This window comes from Scyliorhinus canicula, chromosome 7, assembly GCF_902713615.1.
Source record: "Scyliorhinus canicula chromosome 7, sScyCan1.1, whole genome shotgun sequence".
NCBI lineage: Eukaryota > Metazoa > Chordata > Chondrichthyes > Carcharhiniformes > Scyliorhinidae > Scyliorhinus > Scyliorhinus canicula.
Window position 1 is genome coordinate 114,678,314 of NC_052152.1, and position 24,645 is coordinate 114,702,958.

The window sequence follows — 24,645 nt, forward strand, 5'->3', positions numbered from 1 at the left end:
CCCCCCCCCCCCCCAGCAGCGCTGAGAGTGCCCCGCTCCCCCAGCGCTGACTCTCCCCATCACATCCAGCAGTGGAAGGATTTGGTGATATCTCCATTACAGCGCCAGAGACCCAGGTTCGATCCCAGCCTTGGGTGACTGTGTGGAGTCTGCACGTTCGTGTCTGCGTGGGTTTGCTCCGGGTGCTCCAGTTTCCTGGTGCTACAGTCCAAAGATGTGCAGACGGTGGAACCCACAGCCCTGGTGAGAATTTCAAGAAGAACTTGGCATGTCAATAACGTGAACCCGGCATGTATTGATGGGCCGACTGCTGACTGACTCATTCTACACCTAGAGAAACCGGATCTCTTGATGTTTGACCCATTGCAGCTGGGAAAACTGAGTGAAAACTCTCACTGGACAATGTATTGCACCCAGCATAATGAACAAGCTAATGGCAGATTCGAGGAGAACGTCGCTGATATTATTTTCAAGTCTTCTTCAGAACCAGTTTGCCCATTGGATGTCAGATTTACCAGAAAAATTATGGGATGAATCGCTCTGCAATTTGGCCATTCCAGGAAGCCATGACTCGATGACTTACTGCTTAGACTTAAACTCTCCTATCAAACCTTCCGATAAGATTTTAAACATTTTGGATCATGTAATTCCCTGTATCACTCGACCAGAGATATATAAATGGTGTAGGACACAGGAATCTTGTATAACTGAACAGCTGGAAGCAGGTATTAGATTCTTCGACCTAAGGATTGCACATAAACCAAATGACACATCTGATTGTTTCTACTTCATACACGGGACCTTTACAACTGTAACAGTCCTGGAGGCTTTGAAGGAATTTGGACTCTGGTTGGAAACTCATCCTAAGGAAGTGGTTATATTGGCCTGCAGATTCTTTGATGGGATGAACAAGCAACAACATCATGAGTTAATTCAGGAAATGAAGAACTTATTTGGGTCCAAAATATGTCCCAAGACTTCTGTTGAACTTGTTTCACTACGAAGGCTTTGGGAGTTGGGCTGCCAAGTCATCATCTCCTACGATGACAGTATTGCAAAAGATTATCTGGAACTTTGGCCTGGAATGCCTTATTGGTGGGCAGATACATATGATCCTAAGTTGCTCGTCCAGTATCTAGAAACCCAGAAACAGGCTGGACAACCAGACGGATTCTTTGTTGCTGGCATAAACCTGACTGAAGATTGGTGGTATATCCTGACTCACCTTCACAGGTCTTTGAAGAGACTGACTTTCCCTAATTACCCATATTTGAGTGACTGGATTAAGAAGCAGGGCCCAGGACCTGGAAAGTGCTGTTTCAATATAATTGCTGGAGATTTCATAGGATATTTGGTACCTGTTGTACTTGCTCTGAATAACAAATTGATTTAAAAAGAGTGAAATACTGCAAAAAAAAAGATCCTTTTGATCCCAGCTTTTTTAATTCCCCAGCTTTGGCCAAGAGTCATCCAGACTCGAAACGTTAGCTCTATTTTCTCCACAGATGCTGCCAGACTTGCTGACATTGTCCAGCATTTTCTGTTTTGGTTTCAGAGTCCAGGTCCGCACTATTTTGCTTTTGTTTTAACCCTTTTAATCCCTGCCTGGTATTTCGAGAGCCAATATAGAAGTGTCACAAGGATGAAAGGATGTGCATTTATATAGCGCCATAGCCATCAACAGTGACATGTTTTGGGAATATAGTTACAGTTCCTGTCTCAGGAAATACCACAAGCAATTTATAGACAACAAGGTCCCACAAACAGCAGTGAGCGAAACAACGGGATAGTCTGTTCTGTTAATGTATCTGAGGAATAAACATTGGTCAGGACTCACTGCTCTTTTCTGAATAGTACCAAAGGGGTCTTTAGTAGTGCTTAGACAGACAGAGCCCTAATTTAATGTTTCATCCTTAAAGCAGCACTCCTCTCAGCTCAGAACTGGAGCATGAGTCCTGATGATGCACTCAAGTGTCTGCAGTGAGTTGGGATAAGAGGCCAGGTTGCTGCCGTCCAGCCAAAAGTGACGCCCCCAGAGCATCGGAAACATGCGGTGTGAGCCCACCGCTCAGTGGGCGGGTGACACTCTCGCCTTTGAGTCAAACCCCATTCCCGAGGCTTGGGCACAACATCGAGGTTGAAGCGAGGAATGTTTCTACCAATTGCCAAATGGCATCGAGGTGATGTCGAACTGGTCAGGAGCTCAGGATGTTTCACAGCCCAAGGCAGCTCTACAATCTTATCACAACAGTTTGTGGGAAGGCAGGATTTAGGCTATTGAGCTGGATGATCAGCCATGATCATAATGGCGAAGCAAGCCCGAAGGGCTGAATGGCCTCCTCCTGCTCCTATTTTCCATGTTTCTACACATTCATTTCAATGTAATAAAGGTTAAAATTATAAATTTTAGTTCTGAATATAACTGATTGTTTCAAAATGAGGACGTTGGCCTCTAATTAAGAGCAAATTTTGAATATGTCTCCTGGATCTTGCATTTCCGGGGTTGTTTGGTTTAGATTAGAAGATACATTTGTGAAAATGATAAATTAATGGGGACTGTTGTGAGATCGTGTGAAATAAAATGGGGCAGGCCGTGAAACAAGCTGCTGATCCCCACTCACCTGACTGAGACAAAGTCAAAGTTACTCCCAAAAATACTTTAGAAATCACCGTGATACGGTGGCTGCGAATTCCCTCGGAGGTGGTGCTGCTTCACTGCAGGAATGTTGTGTCTTCTGAGAGTAAACAGCATTTCCACCGTGTAAAGATGCTAATTACACAACCCAGAAACAGGGCCTCGAGACAGAAGCTGAGTTTCTTGAATTGGCTTCCCTTGAGTACAGTGTGTGAGGAATTGCCGAGTCACCCTATCGAAGCATTAGAATCAGAGGGACAGGGCCATTCAGGCCTGACTTGCTATTCAGTTGTATCATGGCTGATCTGTACCTTAACTCTGTCTAAACCCCTGCCGCCCTGTCCCCCCTCCCCTCTGCAATTCTGCTCCATTTCCCATTACACACCTATCCAACAAAAACAAATCAGTCGTACAACTCATCCAGCAACCACAAGTGGTTAAATGGGCTAGCCCTGAAAACCAGCATAGGGATCATATAATCCTACAGTGCAGAAGGAGGCCATTCAGTCCATCAAGTTTGCATCGACCCTCTGAAAGCACTCCATCCAAGCCCGCTCCCCTGCCAACCCCTTAGTCTAACCTACATATTCCCGGACACGAAGGGGCAATTTGGCATCGCCAATCCACCTAACCTGCAAATAATACAAGTAGGCTTACATTAACACTGCAGTGAAGTTGCTGTGCAAATCCCCTAGTTGCCACACTCCAGCGCCTGTTCGGGTACACAGAGGGAGAATTCGGAAAGTCCAAATTATCTTACAGCACGGGCGGAATTCTCCGCAATGGCCGGCGCCGTCATGAAACCCGGAGTGTTTCCTTGGCGCTGGCGTCAAGGCAGCGCTCTGAGAATGACGTGGCCGGCGGCGCCTAATGACGTCAGCCGCGCATGCGCAGGTTGGCCGGCTCCAACCCGTGCATGCGCGGTTGCCGTCTTCCCCTCCGCTGCCCCGCAAGACGTGGCGGCTTGATCTTGCAGTGCGGCGGAGGGGAAAGACGGCGGAGGTGGGCACCGATCGCGCGCCAGTCCCCTCCCGAGCATGCCCGTGGTGCTCAATCCCCTCTCCGCCCCCCACAGGCCCCAAACTCACCTTTCGCGCGCTGTTCACGCTGGCAGCGACCAGGTGTGGTTGCCGCCGGCGTGAACAGGTTGGGAACGGCAAGCCGCTCGGCCCATCCGGGCCGGAGAATCATGGGTCGGCGTGAAAAACGGCGACCCTCAATTCTCCGAGCGGCGTGTCCCAAAACGCAGCACGTCATTTTGGGGGAGGGGGGGTGGGAGAATCGCGGGGGGTGCCAGAGCGGCCCTCCCGCGATTCTCCCACCCCCCCTGTGGAGCGGAGAATCGTGCCCCACGTCTTTTGGAATTTGTGAGAGGAAACCGGAGCACCCGGAGGAATCCCACGCAGAGACGGGGAGAGCGTGCAGACTCTGCACAGACAGTGACCCAAAGTCAGAATTGTAGCCGGGTCACTGGCATTGTGATGCAGCAGTGATAACCACTGTGTTACCGGGCTGCCCCAATCGTGGTGCACCATTCTTTACATTGAAGGCAGTATGTTAAATTGGTGTTATCTGTGGTTTTAAAAGACGGCTGTGTCCAGTTGGTGTTCCCTGCACCGCTCATTCACAGCAATCTTGGCACACGGACTGATACTGGGCGCTATTCAAAGCCGTCTTGCAGCTCTCAAAGGGAACAGGCAGCTGGAACAGCTGCCAGGAATCGATGGTGGGACATACTGCAGAACGGCGCAACGTGGCTGAACAACTGGAGCAAACCTTCGAAAAGGGGTGGACAATTGCATCACCAACTAGCCTGTAACTGACATGGGGGGGGGGGGGGGGGGTGCGGGTGGCATTTAATGCTGTGCTGAACTATGTGAGGTGAAGACAGGGGGCAGGATTCTCTGAGCCTCCGCGCTGAAATCGCGTTCGGTGCAGGGGCTGAAAATGGCTGTTTACGCCGAAATCAGGATCGGTGCCACTCCCCGGTGAATCTGGTCCCCGGAGAATCGCTCGGAAGTCTGTCGCACGTGAACTACGTGGCGTGTGGTCGGGGTCCATTGGCAGATTCTCCGCGATTCTCCGTGGACAAACTGGCCGAGTTCCCGACAGTGTGATTCTGACCACCTATTGGTCGTCAGGAACGTCCGATGGCGGCTGCGGACTCAGTCCGCGGCCGCCCGGGGATCGATCACCGGGGGAGGGAGCCTCCAAGACGACCAGGGGAGTGATCGAGCGTCGTGGACCCGCGGGTGCGTGCGATGTTGGGAGCGCCTACATTTCTGGTGCCGCTCCGCGGTATCCGCAGCCAGAGCTGCGAGGAGCATTCCGGGGCCCTGCCAGCCCACTGCAGGTAGGACAATCGCTCAGAACTTTCTTAAGGAAAGTCCAGAGTGATTCGCCAGCGTTTTTCTGCTGGCGTGGGGACATAACCCCATTATTGGAGGATCCTGCCCAGCATGTTGCCTGCTCTATGGACTTCTAAAATGGCAGTACTGGTGCCAAATGGTGGAACATCACAGTCTGATCACTGCCCTCAGCTCACTGCTCTGTTGCCCGCGGTTGTGAGACAGCACACGCAAGCCCCATGACTAAGATGGCATCCTGCTTATATCCCATTTGATGCATGTGGATGAACCTTGACCCCATTCGTGTGTCTTAGTTTTAGGCTGTGTAGCCCCTAAAACCAGATGCTGCCAGTTTGACGGCCACAGTCTTCAGGACAGCAATTTCCAGATTCTTATTCCACGTTGCATGAAATAGCCATTCCTGATTTTGCTTCTAAATGCTTTCGTGATCATATATATATTTTGTCTGACTGGGAAAGCAGTTGTAGTTCAATGCTCAGATTAACAGTCCATTTGACAGAGGGCGTCTGGTGGCGGCATGTAGAGGACAAGCCGCAAGTTGGGTGGTTCCTGCCGAGGTGTGATTTTAGGAGTTTTAATGTCCGGTCCTGGGGGCAATTTGTGAATGGTTGGGTGTAGGAAGGAATAAAGAAGGTAAAGAATGTCAAAGAGTCAAAGGAAAACAGCCGTGACAAAGGGAGGGAGTGCGTGTCCATCGACGAGTGAGAGGGTCAGCCAGGGAGCTAGCAAGATGGCGGAGGCTGGGATGCTGGGTGGGCCCGCACTGCTTACTGAGAGAGGATGACTGAGGTGATGTCCTAGAAGTTAGAGAAGCAGTTTGCGAAACATATGGAGGTGCTGAGGAAGGAGATGGCGGTGGCATTGAAGTCGTTGGTGGAGGAGGCAGTCACCCCAGTGAGAGTAGCTGTGGTGAAGACGTCGGCCGAGGTGAGGGAGCAGAGCGAGAAGCTGAAGGGAGTGGAGGAGGCCCTGCCGCAGCCAACAAGGGGCTGCGAGAAAAGTTGGAGGACTTGGAGAACCGCTCGAGGCGGCAACATTTATGGGCTTGTCCGAGGATGTGGAGGACCCGAGGCCGATGGAATACTTTGCCAAGATGTTGGCGGAGCTGATGGGGGAGGGAGAGCAACCCTCTCGATATGAACTGGACCGAGCACATTGGTCGCTGAGGCCTAAGCTAAATTGAATGAGCCACCAAGGGCAGTGATCATCTGTTTTCACAGGTAACACATGAAGGAGAAGGTTTTGAACTGAGCAAAGCAGAAGCAGGAGGTGCAATGGGCTAGTGCTGGTGTTCGCATTTACCAGGACTTGATGGTGGAGCTGGCAAAGAGGCGAGCAGCTTTCGGCCGAGTGAAGACAGTATTATACAACAGTAGGTTGCGATTTGGAGTGGTGTATCCAGCAAAGCTGAGGGTGACCTGCAACTCCAGAGACTTCTATTTGAGACGGTGGAGGTGGCAGAGACGTTTGTGAAGGCAGAAGGCTTGGGTCAGAAGTGAAGAATGGGACTGAAGAGGTGTTGTGGACTGTGGAAGCAGAGTTGGGAGAGTTTACATATGCAGTTTTAACTCATGTTTGTACTTCATGCCATTATCGAGATTAATTTTTTTATTGTTGGGCAGCACGGTGGCTCAGTGGTTAGCACTGCTGCTTCACGGCACCGAGGTCCCAGGGCCTGTCCCGCTCTGGGTCACTGTCCGTGTGGAGTTTCCACATTCTCCCTGTTTTTGCGTGGGTTTAGCCCCCACAACCCAAAGATGTGCAGGGTAGGTGGATTGGCCACGTTAATTTGCCCCTTAAATGGAAAAATAGAATTGGGTACTTTAAATTTAAAACAAAAAGTTTTTATTGTTGTTCTTTGTCGCAACGTTTTTTTCTGAGATGTGTATGTTTGATTGTTTATCATGGGACTGGGCAGAGGGGGCGGGGGGGGAGCGGAAGGAAGGTAAGGCCTGGGAGAGGGTCCCCGCACTCTCAAACTTAAGTCGGCTAGTGAACGGAGGTGAGATGGGGGAGGAGCTGCGGACTTTGGAGCCTGGCGAGCAGGTTTCAATGGGCCTAGGAGGTGTGAAAAGTTGGGGAGGGGGTGAAGGATCAATACTGGGTGAGGCTTTTTCGAGAGGAAGTGTAGGGGGGGATTCTGAGAGGAGGGTTTGGAGTTCAGTGTTAACAATGGATAGGGGCGGGTCTGGCCCAGTGGACAGGGCCTGGAGTTATGATGATGGTGGATGGGAAGGGGGGTTTGGGAGACCCAGTGAAGAGGAGTGCTTGGGCACCTGAAAAGTCTGAAGGCTGATGTGGAGATGCTGCAGGAGACTCATTTGAGGGTGAAGGATCAGGTGAGGTCTAGGAGGGGCTGGGTGAGTCAAGTGTTTCACTCGGGAGATGATGGCAAGGCGCGGAGGGTTGCATGGTTAGTAAAACAGTGCGGTTCCAAATGCTGAAAGTAGTAGCATATCAGGGAGGTAGGAATGTGATAGTGACAGGGGCATTGGAAGGGAGGTTGGTGGCGTTGGTAAACGTGTATGGCCCAAACTGGGATGATTTAGGGTTTGTAAAGAAGGTGTGTGGGGCCATCCCCGACTTGGACACCTGTGAATTGATAGTGGGTGGAGACTGGAACTTGGTGCAGGAGTCAAACTTGGACAGGTCTCAACCGCAATCGCTTGCCCAGTTAGGGGGAGCGAAGGCGTTGGCTGGGCTAATGGTGGAAATGGGAAGAGTGGACCCTTGGAGCCCCTTCGGCGCCGCCTGCCGCAACTTCTGGTTGGCCCGACGCCGGAGTGCTTTGCGCCGTATTTTTTGCCGGTTCCGCTGGCGTAAATTAGAGTAGGTCCTTACCGGCAGGACCTGGTGGCGCGGGCGGCCTCCTGGGTTCTCAGAGGGGAGGGGTGGGGTTGTGCGAGGGGGATCTGGCCCCGGGAGCTGCCCCACGGTTGCCTGGCCCGCGATCGGGGCCCACCAATCCGCGGGCAGGCCTGTGCCATGGGGGCACCCTATTCCTCTGCACGGCTGCTATTCCTCCACGCTGGCCAACGTGGAGATGAACCCCACCCCGCGCATGCGCTGGGATGACGCCAGTACACGCTGGCGCTCCCGCACATGCGCCAACTCGCGGCAGCCAGCGGAGGCCCTTCAACGCTGGTTGGCGTGGCGCCAATCCCCTTCCCCACTGTTCGGCGCAGTGCAAACTACTCCGGGGCTGGCCTAGCCCCTAAAGGTGGGGAGGATTCAGCACCTTTGGGGAGGCCTGACGCCGGAGTGGTTAATGCCACTCCTTGGCACCGGGACACCCCGCCCCACCGGGTAGGGGTCAATCCCCCCGGGTGTTTCACCGCTTGGGCTGGTTACCAGGCAATGTTTAGCGGCATATAATGTTCCTGTTTGATGTTCACCCGTTGAGATTCTTTGATGTGACTAACACTACGTGTATTCAAGAAGTTGTTTGGTTGCGATAATTGGTCGGCTAAATATGACAAATGTGTCAAAGTTGGGAATGCAGCGAGCGAGGACGCTGTCAAATTAGTGTCAGCTGGAAGCTCTCAACATCTGCGCACTGACTTGTCCTTGCAATGCTTCAGTCCTCCTGTCATCGGAACGTCACAAGTTAGTTACCTGCACTGGGATTTATGATGCTAATCGTGCTCAGTATAGCATGCAGCCAGTTGCTTCAGCTAGCTTCTGTCCTGTCAGGCCACCTCATATATAGAATTTCCTGGCCACCATTTAAAAGAAAAAAAGAGATTGGCGAGCATAATATGCAGAGGAGGCTGACGGTAAGTGTAAAATAGATTTATTTACAAGGATTTCCAAGGGTCTGCATAACGTAGCATCTCACCCCAGTGCAATCCTAACTGGGAGGACTTATCTCACCAAGCCCTGATCTGAGCCTACTACTAACATCTGCTCATAATGAGCCCCAGGTGGTAGGCCACCAATCCCTACCTGGGGAGCTCGTGCTCCACAAGTCCCATGAAGGCTTCCCATGGTCCTCCTGGGGGTTACGACAGCGATTTTCAAAAATTCCACCATAAATGGCATTCACTTCCTGGAATTTCTGACCCGCCGGCATTTGCGTAACAACAGCACTCGGAACGCCAAGGTATTTTCAGTTGGTCTTGTCTTCTTGTCCCCAGAGGTTGAAAATAATCACATTTTCCGACTCAAAATGCTGGGCTTCATTCCTATTTCTTACAGTTCTCCATGTGACTGGTGGACTGACACATTACTGCTCAGCACCTGACTGCAGTACAGTGGCACTCCGGATGTTAATTCTCGTTACAATTAGTTCATATTTCTATACAAATAGTATAATAATATAACATCCCTCTTTTTTAAAAAAAAGCCTCTGTATCAACTTAGCAGTTCCAATTTTCTTTTTATATCGTGTCCGAGCTAAGGAAGACGGACAATTGGCTTTTACAATTAAATTGAACACCTTAAGAGTTGGTTATAGTTTGACTTCATTTCTCAAAATGTTTTCACGGTATCGCTGAGTGGTCGGATGTTGTGTCTTCATCTTGTAGGTTGAGATTCATTGCTCCCAATGATGAGTTGGCACACTGCACAGGCGATGTTGTACATGTTTCTCCTGGTGTTGTTGGAGCCACGCTTGGAGATGTCTCATGCTGTGTCACTTGTCAGTGACGTTATTAATGTTTCACCACTTATTGTTGTTGCTGTTGAAGCTGTCTCACTGGTTAGTGACACTGCCGGTGTTGTTGATGATCTTTTCTGCTTTCCCAGCTCGAAATGTGGGCCAATCGTGGGCCCGCACCTCGTTATTGACTCACTGGTTTCAGTTTCGATGATACATCTGACCTCAGAGCCTCAGCGTTACCAACAATTTTTTCCGGGGACCATGTTTTCCTGATTAGATGCAGTACATATAGTTTTTCCTTTCAACAATTCAGGCAGATATTTAGCATGCTTATTGACGACTGACCTTTTACCAGTGTGACTTGTTGTCTTGTTTCCTCCTGGTCACTGGGATGGAGTATCTTGCATGGCAGGGATGTCTTATACTTTTTTCCATTCTACTGTTCTGCAGACGATCTCATGTTAGCCTTGAGAGACATCAATCGGAGTGACAAATAAGGCATGTGTTTGGCTCTCGGCCTCTCAACATTCTGTGAGGTTTCTCTTGGCTGTCTGGACACCTCCCTTGGGTAAAAGTGGTGATGAGATGATGTTGAAGCCGTATTGCTCAACAAATTTATTAAACTCTCTGGAGGCCCATTGGAGTTCCAATGTTACATATTAATCCTTCAGGAATCCCTCGCTCGGCGAACAGAATTCGTACTGCTGAGGTGATTGTTGTCGATGTCAAATCTTTTACCTTTCTGATAAAAGGGAACTCTGAGTAGTGGCCTGAGACCATGAGATACCATCTTAGATCGTGTGTGAATAAAACAGCTCCCATATTATCCCATGGGCTGGATGGTACCTCACTCACCATCATCTCTTTCTGCTGTGCGCTTCTCCACTTCTGGCACACATTCTGCATGCAGACCCCATTCTTTCAATGTGACTTTAGATGATGATCCAGTACTCTGCTGATCTGGCTCTGAGCTTACACGTCCCCATTTCCATGTGGCCTTCATGTATCTTCTGGAATAGTTCTTCCTGCGTTGTTTTGAGTATAATAAATCTTGATCCGGCTTGCAAAGCACCATTTTCTAGTGAGTTAGAAAAATACAAACATAATGTTGCCAATCGGCATCGGAGTAAAGTCGTCAATTAATAATGATGCTCTTTACAGTCGCCAGGTATCAAATGATACCACCACAAGGCTTTACCGGATATCGATCAAAGGACCACACAACCAGTTAGTCAGTTCAAGTTCAAAGATGGTTTATTTACCCACGAGGATTACTTGGACATGCAACACAAAACACTACAAGTTAAACTAGACCTAACAACTACAATAACCTATAATTAACTTCAGAGCAACTGGCTCGATGCAGATGGACAAGGCCTTTGTCCGGATCTTACGTGGCTGGGTGGAAGAAGTGGCTCTGTTTCTGCTGGGCACATTCGTCTGGTAGCAATCGTTGAATCATAGAATTTACAGGGCAGAAGGAGGCCATTCGGCCCATCGAGTCTGCACCATAGAATTTACGGTGCAGAAGGAGGCCATTTGGCCCATCGAGTCTGCATGGACCTTGGAAGGAGCACCCTACTTAAGCCCATGCCTCCATCCTATCCCCGTATCCCCACCTAACCTTTTTGGACACTAAGGGCAATTTATCATAGCTAATCTGCCGAACCTGCACACCTTTGGACTGTGGGAGGTAATGGGAGCACCCTGTGGAACCTCACGTAGACATTGGAAGAACGCGCAGACTCCGCACAGTGACCCAAGCCGGGAATCGAATCTGGGACCCTGGTGCTGTGAGGCAACTGTGCTAACCATTGTGTTACCGCATGGAAATTTGGAGATATTGCATTGTCATGTGAGAGTACCTTTAAGAAATGAATGTTTATGCAGTGTACCTTTAAGAAATAAATGTTTATGCAGTGTACCTTTAAGAAATGAATGTTTATGCAATATACCTTTAAGAAATAGAGCAGCTCATATTACTGAAGTGATGTCAGAGGGTGGGGGGAGCTGAGCTCACTTCTGCTTTTAGTTTCAGTTTGAGAAAGAGCAGCTGAAAAGTGCCTGGCTGGTTTGCTGTGAGCTGTTTGAAAGGAGAAAGCCAGTTTTGAGAAAAAGAGCTTGGGTGTGCCTGCGTTTGCAGTGAGCTGGATCTGCTGTGATCTCTGCCATGAAAGACTATCTCTGAATCATTTGGGTGATTTAAAATCATAATAGTAATGTCTTTAACCTGATGTGTTTCTGTTTAAAGGTGTTAAGTCTCTTAGATGTTTAAAGGAACAACTGAAGGATTATTTAGTGTTGTATTATTTTCGGGGTTATCTTTGAAGTAAGGGGTGTTGAGTGATCCAATGTTTATTTAAAAGTTAAGTTGAGTTCATGGAATAGATATTGTTTTGTGTTTAAAAACCCACGTGTCCGTAATTGTAATACCACACCTGCAGACCAAGCCATGTGCTTCAAAAGCAACAATCCATTAAAGGGAGAGGTTGGTTGAACTCCATGATACATTTTGGGGTTCTGAACAGCATGCAATTCCTTCATACAAATCACTAATGTATATTGTGAACAGTTGGGGTCCCAGTACTGAACCCTGCGGTACTCCACTAGTCACTGCCTGCCACTCTGAAAAAGGACCTGTTTAGTCTCACTCTCTGCTTCCTGTCTGCCAACCAGTTCTCTGTATACATCAATACATTACCCCCAATAGCATAAGCTTTAATTGTGTTCACTGATCTCTTGTGTGGGACCTTTCCTTTGCTAACTCCACATACACAACGTCCACTGGTTCACCCTCGTCCACTCTACTGGTCACATCCTCAAAAAATTCCAGATTTGTCAAGCATGATTTCCCTTGAGTGAATCCATGCTGACTTGGACCGATCCTGACCCTGTTTTCCAAATGCTCAGTTATTTCATCCTTAATAATTGACTCCAGCATTTTCATTGCCACCGCTGCCAGGCTGACCAGTCTATAATTCCCTGTTTTCTCCCTCCTTTTTTAAAAAATGGGGGGGGAAGGGGTTATTTACATTAGCTCCCCTCCAACCCATTGGAACTCTTGCAGAAGCTATAGAATGCTGGAAAATTATCATCAATGCGTCCACTATTTCTAGGACCACTTCCTTAAGTATTCTGGGATGCAAAGCATCAGGCCCTGGGACTTATCGGGTTCCAATCCATTCAATTTCCCCAATACTATTTCCTGACAAATAAGGATTTCCTTCAGTTCTTTCTTCATGCTAGACACTCTGTCCCCTAGCATTTCCGAAAAGTTATTTGTATCCTCCTTAGTGAAGACAGATCCAAAGTATTTGTTCAACTGGTCTGCCATCTCTTTGTTGGTAATTATGAGTTCACCTGATTCTAACTGGAAGTGACCTACATTTGGCTTTAGCAGCCTTTTTCCCTTCACATAGCTAGAGAAGCTTTTCTGGTCAATTTTTATGTTTTCTGCAAGCTTACTCTTGTATTCTATTTTCCCCTTTGTCCTCCTGTGCTAAATTTTAAATTTCTCCCAGCCCTCAAGCTTGCTGCTTTTTATGGTTTGTTTGTATGCCTCCTCTTTGGCTTCAACAGTATTCCTGATATCCCTTGTTAGCCATGGTTGAGTCACCTTCCCCATCTTACTCCTGCCGCAGGCAGCGGGGTACAATTGTTAACGTTCTTCCATGTGTTCTTTAAATGTCTGCCATTGCCTATCTACCATCAACCCCTTAAGTATACTTTACCAGCTTATTCCCAGCCAATGCACATCTCAGACCATCAAAATTAGCTTTCATTAAGTTCAGGACTCTAGTCTCAGACTTAACGGTGTCACTCTCCATCTTAATGAAGAACTCTATCATATTATGGTCACTCTACCCTAAAGGATCTCACACCCACAACGTTGCTAATTAATCCTCTCTTATTGCATAATACCCAGTCTAGGATGGCCTGCTCTCTAGTTGATTCATCAACATATTGGTCGAGAAAACTATCCCTTATACGTTCCAGGAAAACCTCCTCCATTGCACTGCTACCCGTGTGATCAGCCCAATCAATATGCAGATTGAAGTCACCCATAATAACTGCTGTACCCTTACTGCACACATCTCCAATTTCCTGTTTGATGCCATTCCCAGCCTCACAACTACTGTTTGGTGGTCTGTATACAACTTCCACTAACGTTTTTTTGCCCTTCGGTGTTCCGCAGCTCCACCCATACAGATTCCACATTGTCCAGGCTAATGTCTTTCCTTACTATTGCATTAATCTCCTCTTTAACCAGCAACGCAACCCCACCTCCCTTTCCTTTCCTTCTATCTTTCCTGAATATTGAATACCCCTGGATGTAGAGTTCCCATCCTTGGTTACCATGGAGCCAGGTCTCTGTGATCCCAATTACATCACATCTGTTAATGATTGTCAGCACAGTTAATTCATTAATCTTATTACAAATGCTCCTCGCATTGAGACACAGAGCCTTCAGGCTCTTTTTTTAACATTTATTGCCCTTCTGGAATTATGTCTTTTTTGATTTTTGTCTTTCGTTTTTCTAACTTCCACTTTTCCCTTCATTACCTTATGTTTCCGTCCACACCTTACTGCACCGTGACTTCCTGCATCAGTTTCTATCCCCCTGCCATATTAGTTTAAACCCTCTCTAACAGCTCTAGCAAACACTCCCCCTAGGGCATTGGTTCCGGTCCTACCTAGGTGCAGACCGTCCGGCTTTTACTGGGCCCACCTTCCCAAAAACCGGTTCCAGTGTCCCAGGATTTTGAATCCCTCCCTTTAGCACCATCCCTCAAGCTACATATTCATCTTAGCTATCCTGCCATTCCTACTCTGACTATGACTTGACACTGGCAGAAATCCTGATACCTTTGAGGTCCTGCATTTTAGTTTAATTCCTAGCTCCCTAAATTCAGCCTGTAGGACCTCATCCCATTTTCTACCTATATCGTTGGTGCCTATATGTACCATGACGGCTGGCTGTCCCCCCCCCCCCAGAATGCCCTGCAGCCGCTCCGAGACATCCTTGACCCTTGGCTGTCTCTGGACAGTGGGAGTTGTGTACTGACCGCCAGGGAGGCAAAAAACCATCCTGGAGTCTCGTCTGCAGCCGCCTTATTCTCTCTATTCTCCTTTAAAATTGAATCCCCTACCACCATAGCTCTGTCACTCTTTTTCCTGCCCTCCTGTGCAGCAGCGACAGCCAAGGTGCCATGAACTTGGCTGCTGCTGCCTTCCCCTGGTGAGCCATATCTCCACACAGTGTCCAAAACGGTATATGAGTTTTGGACGGAGATGACCGCAGGGGAACCCTGCACTGCCTTCCTACTCTTCCTCTGTCTGGTGGTCACCCATTCCCTATCTTCCTCAGTAATTTTTATCTGCGGTGTGACCAACTTACTGGACATGCTATCCATAATTTCTTCAGCATCGCGGATGTTCCGAAGTGAATCCACCTGCAGCTCCAGAGTGGTCAAGTGGGCTCACAGGAGCTGCAGTTGGGCACACTTCCTGCACGAGGAGTCAGGGAAGAGTTCCTGAATTCCCACATCGCACAGGAGGAGCATGATACAGGTCTGGGATCTCCTGCCATGATTTGACCCTTAAGTTAACTTCACAGCAGCCAAGAGAGAATAAGAGAAAAGAAAATAGAAAATGAAACTAAAAATAAATAATAAAAACTACTTATCAGTCACCAGCCAATCACTTACCCGCTTGCTGTGATGTCACAGCTAGATTTCCTCCTTGCAGCTGTAGTCCGGTTCCCAGTACCTTCTGGGGTACAACAAATTTTCCAGCAGTCTCTTTCAATCTTTCTCTCCATTTTTCTGGTTATAAGAGGAGGGAATGTTGGAATTACGACAATAATGCAATGTTTGGAGCTTACCGTTCCTTGACACTGAGTTCTTCCACGATCCACTATTCAGTCATAGTGACTGCGCCAACTGCTCCCAGAATGCACCTCAGTGGCATCTCTCTGCCGCCCTACGCTGGATGCTTTGACATCTCTCTGTCACCCTCTGCTTGTTTGTCCTCCCCACTGAGATAAGACTCCTGCTAGCACCATTTGCCTTTCTGGCTTGTATATCAGATTGCCACGTTATATCCTGCCCGGCCTTCAGTCTTTCTCCGTCAGCAACATCAATCTCCAGTTCCAACTTTTCAACTTGGAGTGCCATAAGTTTCTGAGATCATATTCTGAAGCGGCCTGAACTTTCCTAATTCGCCCTTTCCTTTCCTGTCCAGAACCCTTTCTGTCTTTCAATATTGGCATTGAGAATTTCAATATCTGACTACAATCCATCCAATTGGCTTTGCGTGTTCGCTCTCATAAGGATGTAATTTACCCAATTTGTGACTCTGGCAATCAAATCCTTGCTTCTGATTGAAATCTGCTTTCCAATGGCTGTTCATCACTCCTCCTTTACCTCACCATTTACTGAAACAAGATGCGACTCTTCACAACGGTTCAACCCCCGGAATAGCAGGGCTGTCTGTGACAGTGCCGTGGAACTTAGAGTTAACATTTTTTTCAAACGCTGTCTTCACAAATAAAGTAACAAGCAGCAACATTTTGGCCCAGAGGGGAATGATTACCAATATTTTTTCCGAGCCTTTTTCCCTCACTGTTTCGGATTCTTGACAAATTAGTCCACACGCTTAACCAGGTAGATTGGCTTCCATTCTGAAGTCAATTCGATGTTCAGGATTCCTTTCTCGTGTTTAGAAATGGGCTTTTGTTGCAAACTGGGAAGGTGAAAATGTTTTCATTAAGAAAAATGAAACGTTCAGGGTGTGATTCAGAGAGCCTGTTGTGTCCGGCGCGGATCCAGGGACAATGGGTAAATTGTACGTGTCACCTGATTTGCTCCGCCCGGCCTGATCTGGATCACGCCCTTACTCGCAGCATTTGGCTCATTTAAATACCCGGACACCGCTTTCACCTGGCATCCGGGAGTCAGCGGCTGTGACTCTGAGTCCTCTCCTGGGTGCCGTTTAGCACATGGTTTCCACAGACGTGGACCAGGCAGGACAGCACCTCAGCTTGGGGGGCAGGGGAGGCCTCGCAGGCCATTCGAGACCCTCGGGTGGTCGGGAACAGGGCAGGTTAGTACATTTGAAAAAAAATGAAATGAAATGAAAATCGCTTATTGTCACGAGTGGGCTTCAAATGAAGTTACTGTGAAAAGCCCCTAGTCGCCACATTCCGGTGCCTGTTCGGGGAGGCTGTTACGGGAATCGAACCGTGCTACTGGCCTGCTTGGTCTGCTTTCAAAGCCAGTGATTTAGCCCTGTGCTAAACAGCCCCACTCCCCCTGGGATCCTGGCAGTGCCAACCTGGCACCTGGGCACCACTGCCAGCCTGGTACCTTGACAGATACTGCCCAAGTGTCCGGGTGGCACTGCCAAGGTGCCAGGCTGGAAATGCTCGGGTTCCCGGGTGTCAGGTTGGCATTACCAGGGATCAGGCCCAGGGGGGCCTGTCTATTTGGAGGGTTGGGGGGGGGGTTGAGGCAGGGGTTTGGGGGGGCCTCAACAAGGTTGGGGGATGAAGGGGGGAATTCCAGAAAGAGCCTGAAAACAGGGACGTGTGAAAATCAGGGCTGCCGTTCAAAATGGTGCCAGATCTGAGAGAAGTTGTTCCAGGAAATTAACTAAAGTGTGGCCTCGGCGGGGAGAAGCTCCCCAAAGCCCCAAAAACCAGCAACGTGTTGGTGAATAACAGGTTGAAGTTTGGTGCTGCAGCTGTCGAGAATCACACTGCCGAACGTGCCCAAAACGGACTTCATCTTTTTCCGCCCTCAATTTATGAGCCAAGAATTGTTTACGTGCAGGGGTCTGTAACCTGCTGTTGAACATTTCCTTTGGGGTTCCTAATGTTTCCCAGTTGGATCTCACTAGGATGAAAGAAGCATCTAAAAACCGTGGCCCATGTTGTTATTGCGGGGGTAAAAGAGCTAATCGCAATGCACTTTACTTTTTCAAGTGATTTAAATGGAAAACACCATTGTGCCCAAATAAATCGGTCTGAGTGATATAGCTAAACTATTGTTATGCTTGATGCCTTTAGGGCGGAACAGTGGTTAGCACTGCTGCCTCACAGCTCCAGGGACCCGGGTTCAATTCCAGCCTCAGGTGACTGTGTGGAGTTTGCACTTTCTCCCTGAATTTGCGTAGGTTTCCTCCAGGCGCTCTGGTTTTCTCCCACAGTCGAAATATGTGCAGATTAAGTGGATTGGCCATGCCAAATTGCCCCTTAGTCCAAAAGGTTACGTAGGTTTACAGGATTAGGGTGGAGCCGTGGGCTAAGAAGGGTGCTCTTTCCAAGGGCCGATGCTGACTCGATGGGACAATGGTCTCCACCTGCACTGTAAGGATGCTATGATAGGTTTTATGGTTGCTGCCGTTTATGGGCGGGATTGTATGGCTTCCAGGGGCAGAGACAGCTCATCATTGGCCACTGGCAGGATCTTCCATTCCAGCTGGTGTCCACTTTGTTTTGTGTGGCTCGCCCGCCCCACTGCCGGGGAACCCTCCATGGGGGAGGGTCGCCTTCAGCAGGGCCGTAAGATCCCGCTGGTAGGTAGGACCGGAAAATATTGCCCATTGTTTCCAATAGAGCTGAGATGCTAAATTGTTCTGAATATACTACTGGACGCTATGGGTGGGATTCTCCATTTCCCGATGCCGATTTTGTAACTTGGTGCGGCTGCTAGCCCCTCACCAGTCGGAGGGTCGGTGCTCGGTCCTCATTGATTTTTCATTGTAGAAATAGACACTTCCTCCAGACATAGCCTCAAAATTGCAGAATTGAGTCCGATATTTTTAATCACATAAATCGACAGCTGGAAAAATCATCTTCGTTTTTAAAATGTATTCATGAGATGTGAGCATTCCTGGCTAGGCCGGCATTTATTGCCCTTGAGAAGGCGGTGGTGAGCTGCTTTCTTGAACTGCTGCAGTCCATGTGGCGTAGGTACACCCATTGTGCTGCTGTTAGGGAGGGAGATCCAGGATTTTGACCCAGCGACAGTGAAGCAACGGCTGATATATTTCCAAGTCAGGGTGGTGAGTGACTTGGAGGGGAACGTCCAGGTGTGGGGTTCCCAGATATCGGCTCTCCGTTTCCTCCTAGATGGTTGAGGTTGTGTGTTTGGAAGGTGTTATCGAAGGAGACTTGGTGAGTTGCTGCAGTGCATCTTGTAGATGGTACATATGGCTGCTTCTGTGTGTTGCTGGTGGAGAGAGTGAAAATTCATGGAAGGGGTAGCAATCAAACGGGCTGTTTTGTCTTGGATGGTGTTGAGTGTTGTTGGAGCTGCACCCATCCGGGCAAGTGGAGAGTATTCCATCACACTCCTGACTTGTGCCTTGTAGGTGGTGGACAGGCTTTGGGGAGTCAGGAGGTTCTAGAAATTCTATGCAGCTTAAGTTAAAGTTTGTTTTCGAGATGACTTTATGGTAAAAGAAAGGTTTTTAAAATCGCAACAATTCAGAATTAGATCTATTTTCATTTTAGTTTTACTATTGATTCAGAAGCTTTCTACATGTATTTTGTTTATTACATATGCACTTTTTATATTCTATCAGAGACACTTGACAATTTGCTAAATATTTGCTTTAGAAATGCTGAATTCTCATCTTGCAGCTCTCAATAGATTTTACTTCCGACAATTTTTTTAACAGTTCTTCAGGTTTAAAAAAGCTTGTCATGTCTGTGTGATCTCAGTCATACTTGGCTGTGGCCTTTTGCCGTTAACTGGAGGTTTAGGTTTTAACATTTATGCATGGTATAATGCGGAAAGTGTGAGCTAATCTCGTCATAGCCTGGGAAACATGACATCATGGATCTGAGTGAAAAGGACAAGCCTTGGGACCATATCCACCAGCTTAGATTTTCAATCCCTCCACTATCGACGCACAGCAGCAGCCGTGTCGACAATCTACAAGTTGCACTGCAGCAACTCACCAAGACTCCTTCGACAGTTCGTTCCAAACGCTGGCCCCTTGCCACCTTGGAGAGGCTGATGCTGAGGTAGCGATTTTGCAAAACTGCCAGCAGAACAGTGCAACCCACACAGCACCATGTGGATATCCACATTTACTCACACATCCACCCCATGCCTGAAATGGCCGGAGTCTTTCTGTAGAAATGACAGTGGGCAGCTTTAGTCACAACATTATTCTGACGGCAAATGCAAGCCCATTGTCTCTGAGCTGGGTCTAGGACTCGTGGTCAGTAATAACTAGGGCCAATTATTTCGCTTTTTATTCATTCAAGGGATCAGGGTGTTGCTGGCTAGGCCAGCATTTATTTCCCATCCCTAATTGCCCTTGAGAAGGTGGTGGTGTGCTGCACTCTTGAACCGCTGAAGAACCCGAGGTAAAGGTACACCCTAAGTACTTGTTCTTCCAGGTGGCAGAGGTTGCAGGTTTGGAAGATTCTGCCTAAGGAACTTTGGCGAGTCCTTGCAATGCATCTTGTAGATAGTACTTACGGCTGCTACTGTGTGTTGGTGGTGGAGGGATTGAATGTTTGTGGAAGGGGTAGCGAGTATTGATGGAGCTGCACTCATCCAGGCAAGTGGAGAGTATTCCACTACACTCCTGGCTTGTGCCTTGTAGATGGTAGGCAGGTTTTAGGGAGTCAGGAGGTTTTAGAAGTTCTATGCAGCTAAAGTTTGTATTCAAATGATTTTATGGCAAAAGAAAGGTTTTTAAAAATGGAATGCTTCAAAATTAAATCTATTTTCATTTTGCTGCTTAGCGGGAGGTTCAGTGGTGGTAATGCCATTGAATGTCAAAGGGAGATGGGTAGATTATCTCTCTTGTTGGCGATGGTCATTGCCATTGCCCCAGTAACATGTGTCACCCATCCTGTTTAATATACCAAACAGAAAGGGTTGAATTTTCATTTGGGCACACCTGCAGATCCCGAGCCCGCGCCTGTCCTCAAGACCTCAACCACTGCAACTTTACATGAGGCAGGCTCCTAATTGGCTGCTGCTGCATTCACCAACCAATGAAGGGCAGCCGACATGAGGTGGAAGCAAAAGGCCCCATTGCACTGGCCGGGCAGCAGCGCCACAGTAAGAGGTGAGCACTACTGAGGCAGAAACGCGAGCACGAGGACACCTCAACATGGAGGCTCTATCAGCCCACTGAAAATGTAAAGTTCAAGAGCGTCCACAATTGTTACAAGCAGCAATATCGGCTGGCATTCTCCATTGTGAGCCCATCCCGCAACTGCTGCTACCATGACGGCGAATTTAGTGCTGAGCCAAATCTCCCATTCACTGTAATGGGACAGGAGAATCCATTCCCGTAAATGGATGGAGAATCCTGTTATAATCCCAGTCGAGACCAGTAACATTTTCTGAAAATTGACATGATCTGAAATCTTAGTTACTTACCAAATGAATAAAGCCACAAAGTTCCATCGTTTAAAGCAGAAGAATTTTTACGATACAAGAGTCAAACAAAGCAATCATAGATTCTTCATAATGTGGAGAAGAAACCCTCCCATGGGGCAGGATTCGGTCAGGCCATAGCCATTTTATTCTTGTGGCTCAATCACTCGGCCAGTGAAAGGGGGTATCGTTGGCCCTCCGATCTGCCACTGGGACACTACTGCAAATTTGCTGCTGGTCTCCGGACTAAGCAGGGAGGTGGTCCGATGCTGGATACATTCAGGTTGAACTTAAATTGGCTGCTACGTGGGTGCTTGGCTTTCTGCCTCACAGGAGCAAATTGCAGATTCCCATGGCTGTCCTTACCTGGGAAACCCACCTGAGGGGGAGAGGGAGCCCTGGGGAGCTGACCCTATGCTCAACCATCTGAATATCCCCACCCACCTCAAAAACCACCTCTGCCTCTGTGGGAAAATTCAGCCTAAATGTTCATAGAATCATAGAAGTTTACAGCATAAAAACAGGCCCTTCGGCCCAACCTGTCCATGCCGCCCAGTTTTTACCACTAAGCTAGTCCCAATTGCCCGCATTTGGCCCATAACCCTCTCTACCCATCTTACCCATATAACTGTCTAAATGCTTTTAAAAGACGAAATTGTACCCGCCTCTACTACTCCCTCTGGTCTAATGTTGTGAAGTTGTACTGTAGTTTCAGTTGCATTTTTGTTAACTTTAACAACTATTTTACCTGTAATGATCATCCCAGTACTGAAAAAGGGAGACTTGCATTTAGAGAATGCCTTTCTTGACCTTAGGACTCCCCAGAACATTTTACAGCCAGTTAAGAGTTTTTGAAGTGCAGTCACTGTTGTGATATGGGAAACATGGGAGACAATTTGTGCACAGCAAGCTCCCACAAAGAGCAATATGATAATGAGACGATAATTGTTTTTTGGTTGGGTAATAAATAATGGACAGGAAGCCGGTGAAACTTCCTCTACTTTTTTTCAAAATAGTGCAGTGAGATCTTTCGCAATAACATCTTCCTGGGAGGACAGCTGGGGCCTTAGTTTAACCGAAAGGTGGTACCTCCAACAGTACAGCATGCCCCAGTCCCGCACTGGAGTGTCAGTGTGGAATTTGTCAATGTGTCAACAAATGTCTGCTTTGGCAATTACATTGTTGAGCTAATTATCTTATTAAAAACAGGTGATGGGTATTGGTTTAACCAAAAGAGTATAAATGGATATAGCTGGGACAATCTGGGTGGAGGATGCCTAAGGAGTCCTGCTGACCTGGATGCAGAATAAACTTGCTGAAGGTAAAAGACAAGCTGCTGTGCTACTCCTCCAGTATTTACTAACATTTGATATTAACGGAGGTTGTGCTGAAGTCTCGAGAGTGGAACTGGAAGCCATGACCTTCAGAGACGAGAGTGTTACTGGAAAATCCTGATGTAGCCGCGACTTTGATATCGCAGCGCAATCTTGTACAGCAAAGTGTTTTTGAAGACTTGCAAGGCCACAAGGTTTCCTTCTGCCCCGCAATAACTCTATGATTCTGTGCAGGCTGCAGAATTAATTTTAAAGACTGCTTTAAGATTGCAATGGTTCTGTGACATGAGTGCACCACGATGCTGACAGAAGATTCTCACCGGTGACATTGCATTTCAGGTGTTCCTCCACTCAAGCAAGAGATTGTCACTTACTTCCTTATTGAACATGCACACCTCCATGAAACCTCTGCAATAACTCAGTACCACTGGTGACATATCTCTGCAGATAATACAGGGGTGTAAATAAATACCAAATGTCTGCGAGCGGCGACTAACAGGCTCCTTTAATACTCCGTGCTGCTCACCAGCCCTGGATACATTGTCTGGGATTTATGTCTCTTTGCTCTACTGTCCTCAAGCTGTCCGATTTGACAGATCATTTTAGTCAGACTGGCCTCTGACTCTCAGGGGATCCAATGAATGGAGCTCCGAAGGGCTTTGCAATACATTTATGGCCAAACTGCAACTTAACTGGACAAACCAAAAGTGTAATTGGCTCTGCAATGTCTTTGAACGTGTGTGAAGGTCAATATGTATCAGACACCATAACAGGAATATCAAGCTGCCCTTCAGAGACAGACCAGCGCGAGAGAATATTTTGGAGCCAAACAAATAAATGGGATTGCTTCCAAAATCGTTGAACAGTTAGTTTTTAAACTAATGCTCACAGCTGCACATTCATACTGTCAGATGACAATAAAGGAGGCCTTTTGACTCATTGTGCCTATTCCAGCTCTTTGGAAGTCTTCTCCAATGAACCGCTAACCTTGTCTCTAACCCATTGTCTTATCATGTCCACCTGGTATTGTTTATTGAACAGCACGGTATCAGTGTTATTTCGATCCCGGACCAGATCCCAGCGTTTGCTTGGATACCAGTTAGCAACCCTAATACTTTTTAAAAATTTGTAAAATGGTTGTGAAAAGGATACTTTGCTCCAGGAGTGATTCCAGATACAAATAGGTATATGGCACATTGAAACTTTATTTAAAAAAAAAATATTTTTCCAATCAAGGGGCAATTTAACATGGCCAATCACCTATTCTGCACATCTTTGGTTTGTGGGGCTGAGAACTATGCAGGCATGGGGAGAATGTGCAAACGCCACATGGGCAGTGACCTGGGGCCGGGATCGAACCTGGTTCCTCAGCCTTGTGATAAAACAAACTTTATTACTAATACTAAACTACTTTTAACAGCACAAATATATTGCTTACAATTACCATTTAACATTTTAACCATGCTTAACGATAAAATTAAACACTTTAACTACTAACTGCTACCTTCTTTATCTCCAATCAAGCAAAACCCATCATAGGTCAAAATGTAATTTTAAATAGAGGTTGTAAACCCATGATTATCTGCTGTATAATTGAATAGAGATTTATTTTAAAAGACTACTTGAAGAGAAAGAAATCCTGTCAGGAAACAGCCTGCTGGTTCTTATCAGTGTCGGACTACTGCTTAACCTGACAAGCTTTTACAGAAGCTGCTCTTCAACTCACAGCCAATTCTATACAATCTTAAAAACTGACTACTTCATCCCTGGACCCTCCCACTACTACATAATCTTTATCACACTCAAACCCCATGGCTTTATTACTTAGGTTCAAACACAATGGCCGTGCGTTTACCATTGATTTGCGTTCAGTGCAGATCCTGACGCATTGGGTGAATACGGGAAAGGCCGAAATCAAAATTTGCACGCGCCACAAACGATTTTGCCATTCACCTGACCCACTCCCAATGGCGAGTTTTGGATATCGCCCACAAATGATGAGAGTATCATTTACTCACATTTGCATTCAGTTCAATCTCATTAACAAGATCGAAGTCAAATGCAACAGCCTCACAGGAATTACCCAATGGCAAGTCATGCGGGCTTTGTTTCGTACTCCTTATTAAAAATGTGAAACTGATGCAATGGCTGCTGAGCGGAGGTGGGGACGGGAGTGGTCATTTCCATTTACTGGCTTGCAGCTCAAGGGCATTGGAACTGTTGCCCCAGTGTTTGGGTGAGGGGGTGGGGGGGAGGGGGGAGAAATGGGGTGTGTGTGGTTGGATGTAGACAGGGGGCT

At 47.5% G+C, this 24,645-nt stretch overlaps 2 protein-coding genes across 3 annotated transcripts in view; both read left to right on the forward strand.

The window, feature by feature from the left end:
• enox1 (ecto-NOX disulfide-thiol exchanger 1) overlaps window positions 1-24,645 on the forward strand; it is a 370,497-nt gene that overhangs the window by 8,722 nt on the left and 337,130 nt on the right. The window lies entirely within an intron of this gene.
• On the forward strand, window positions 67-1,393 carry LOC119969288 (PI-PLC X domain-containing protein 1-like). The gene has a single exon (XM_038802706.1). The coding sequence runs from the start codon at window positions 422-424 to the stop codon at window positions 1,391-1,393; it is 972 nt and encodes a 323-aa protein (XP_038658634.1). The 5' UTR covers window positions 67-421.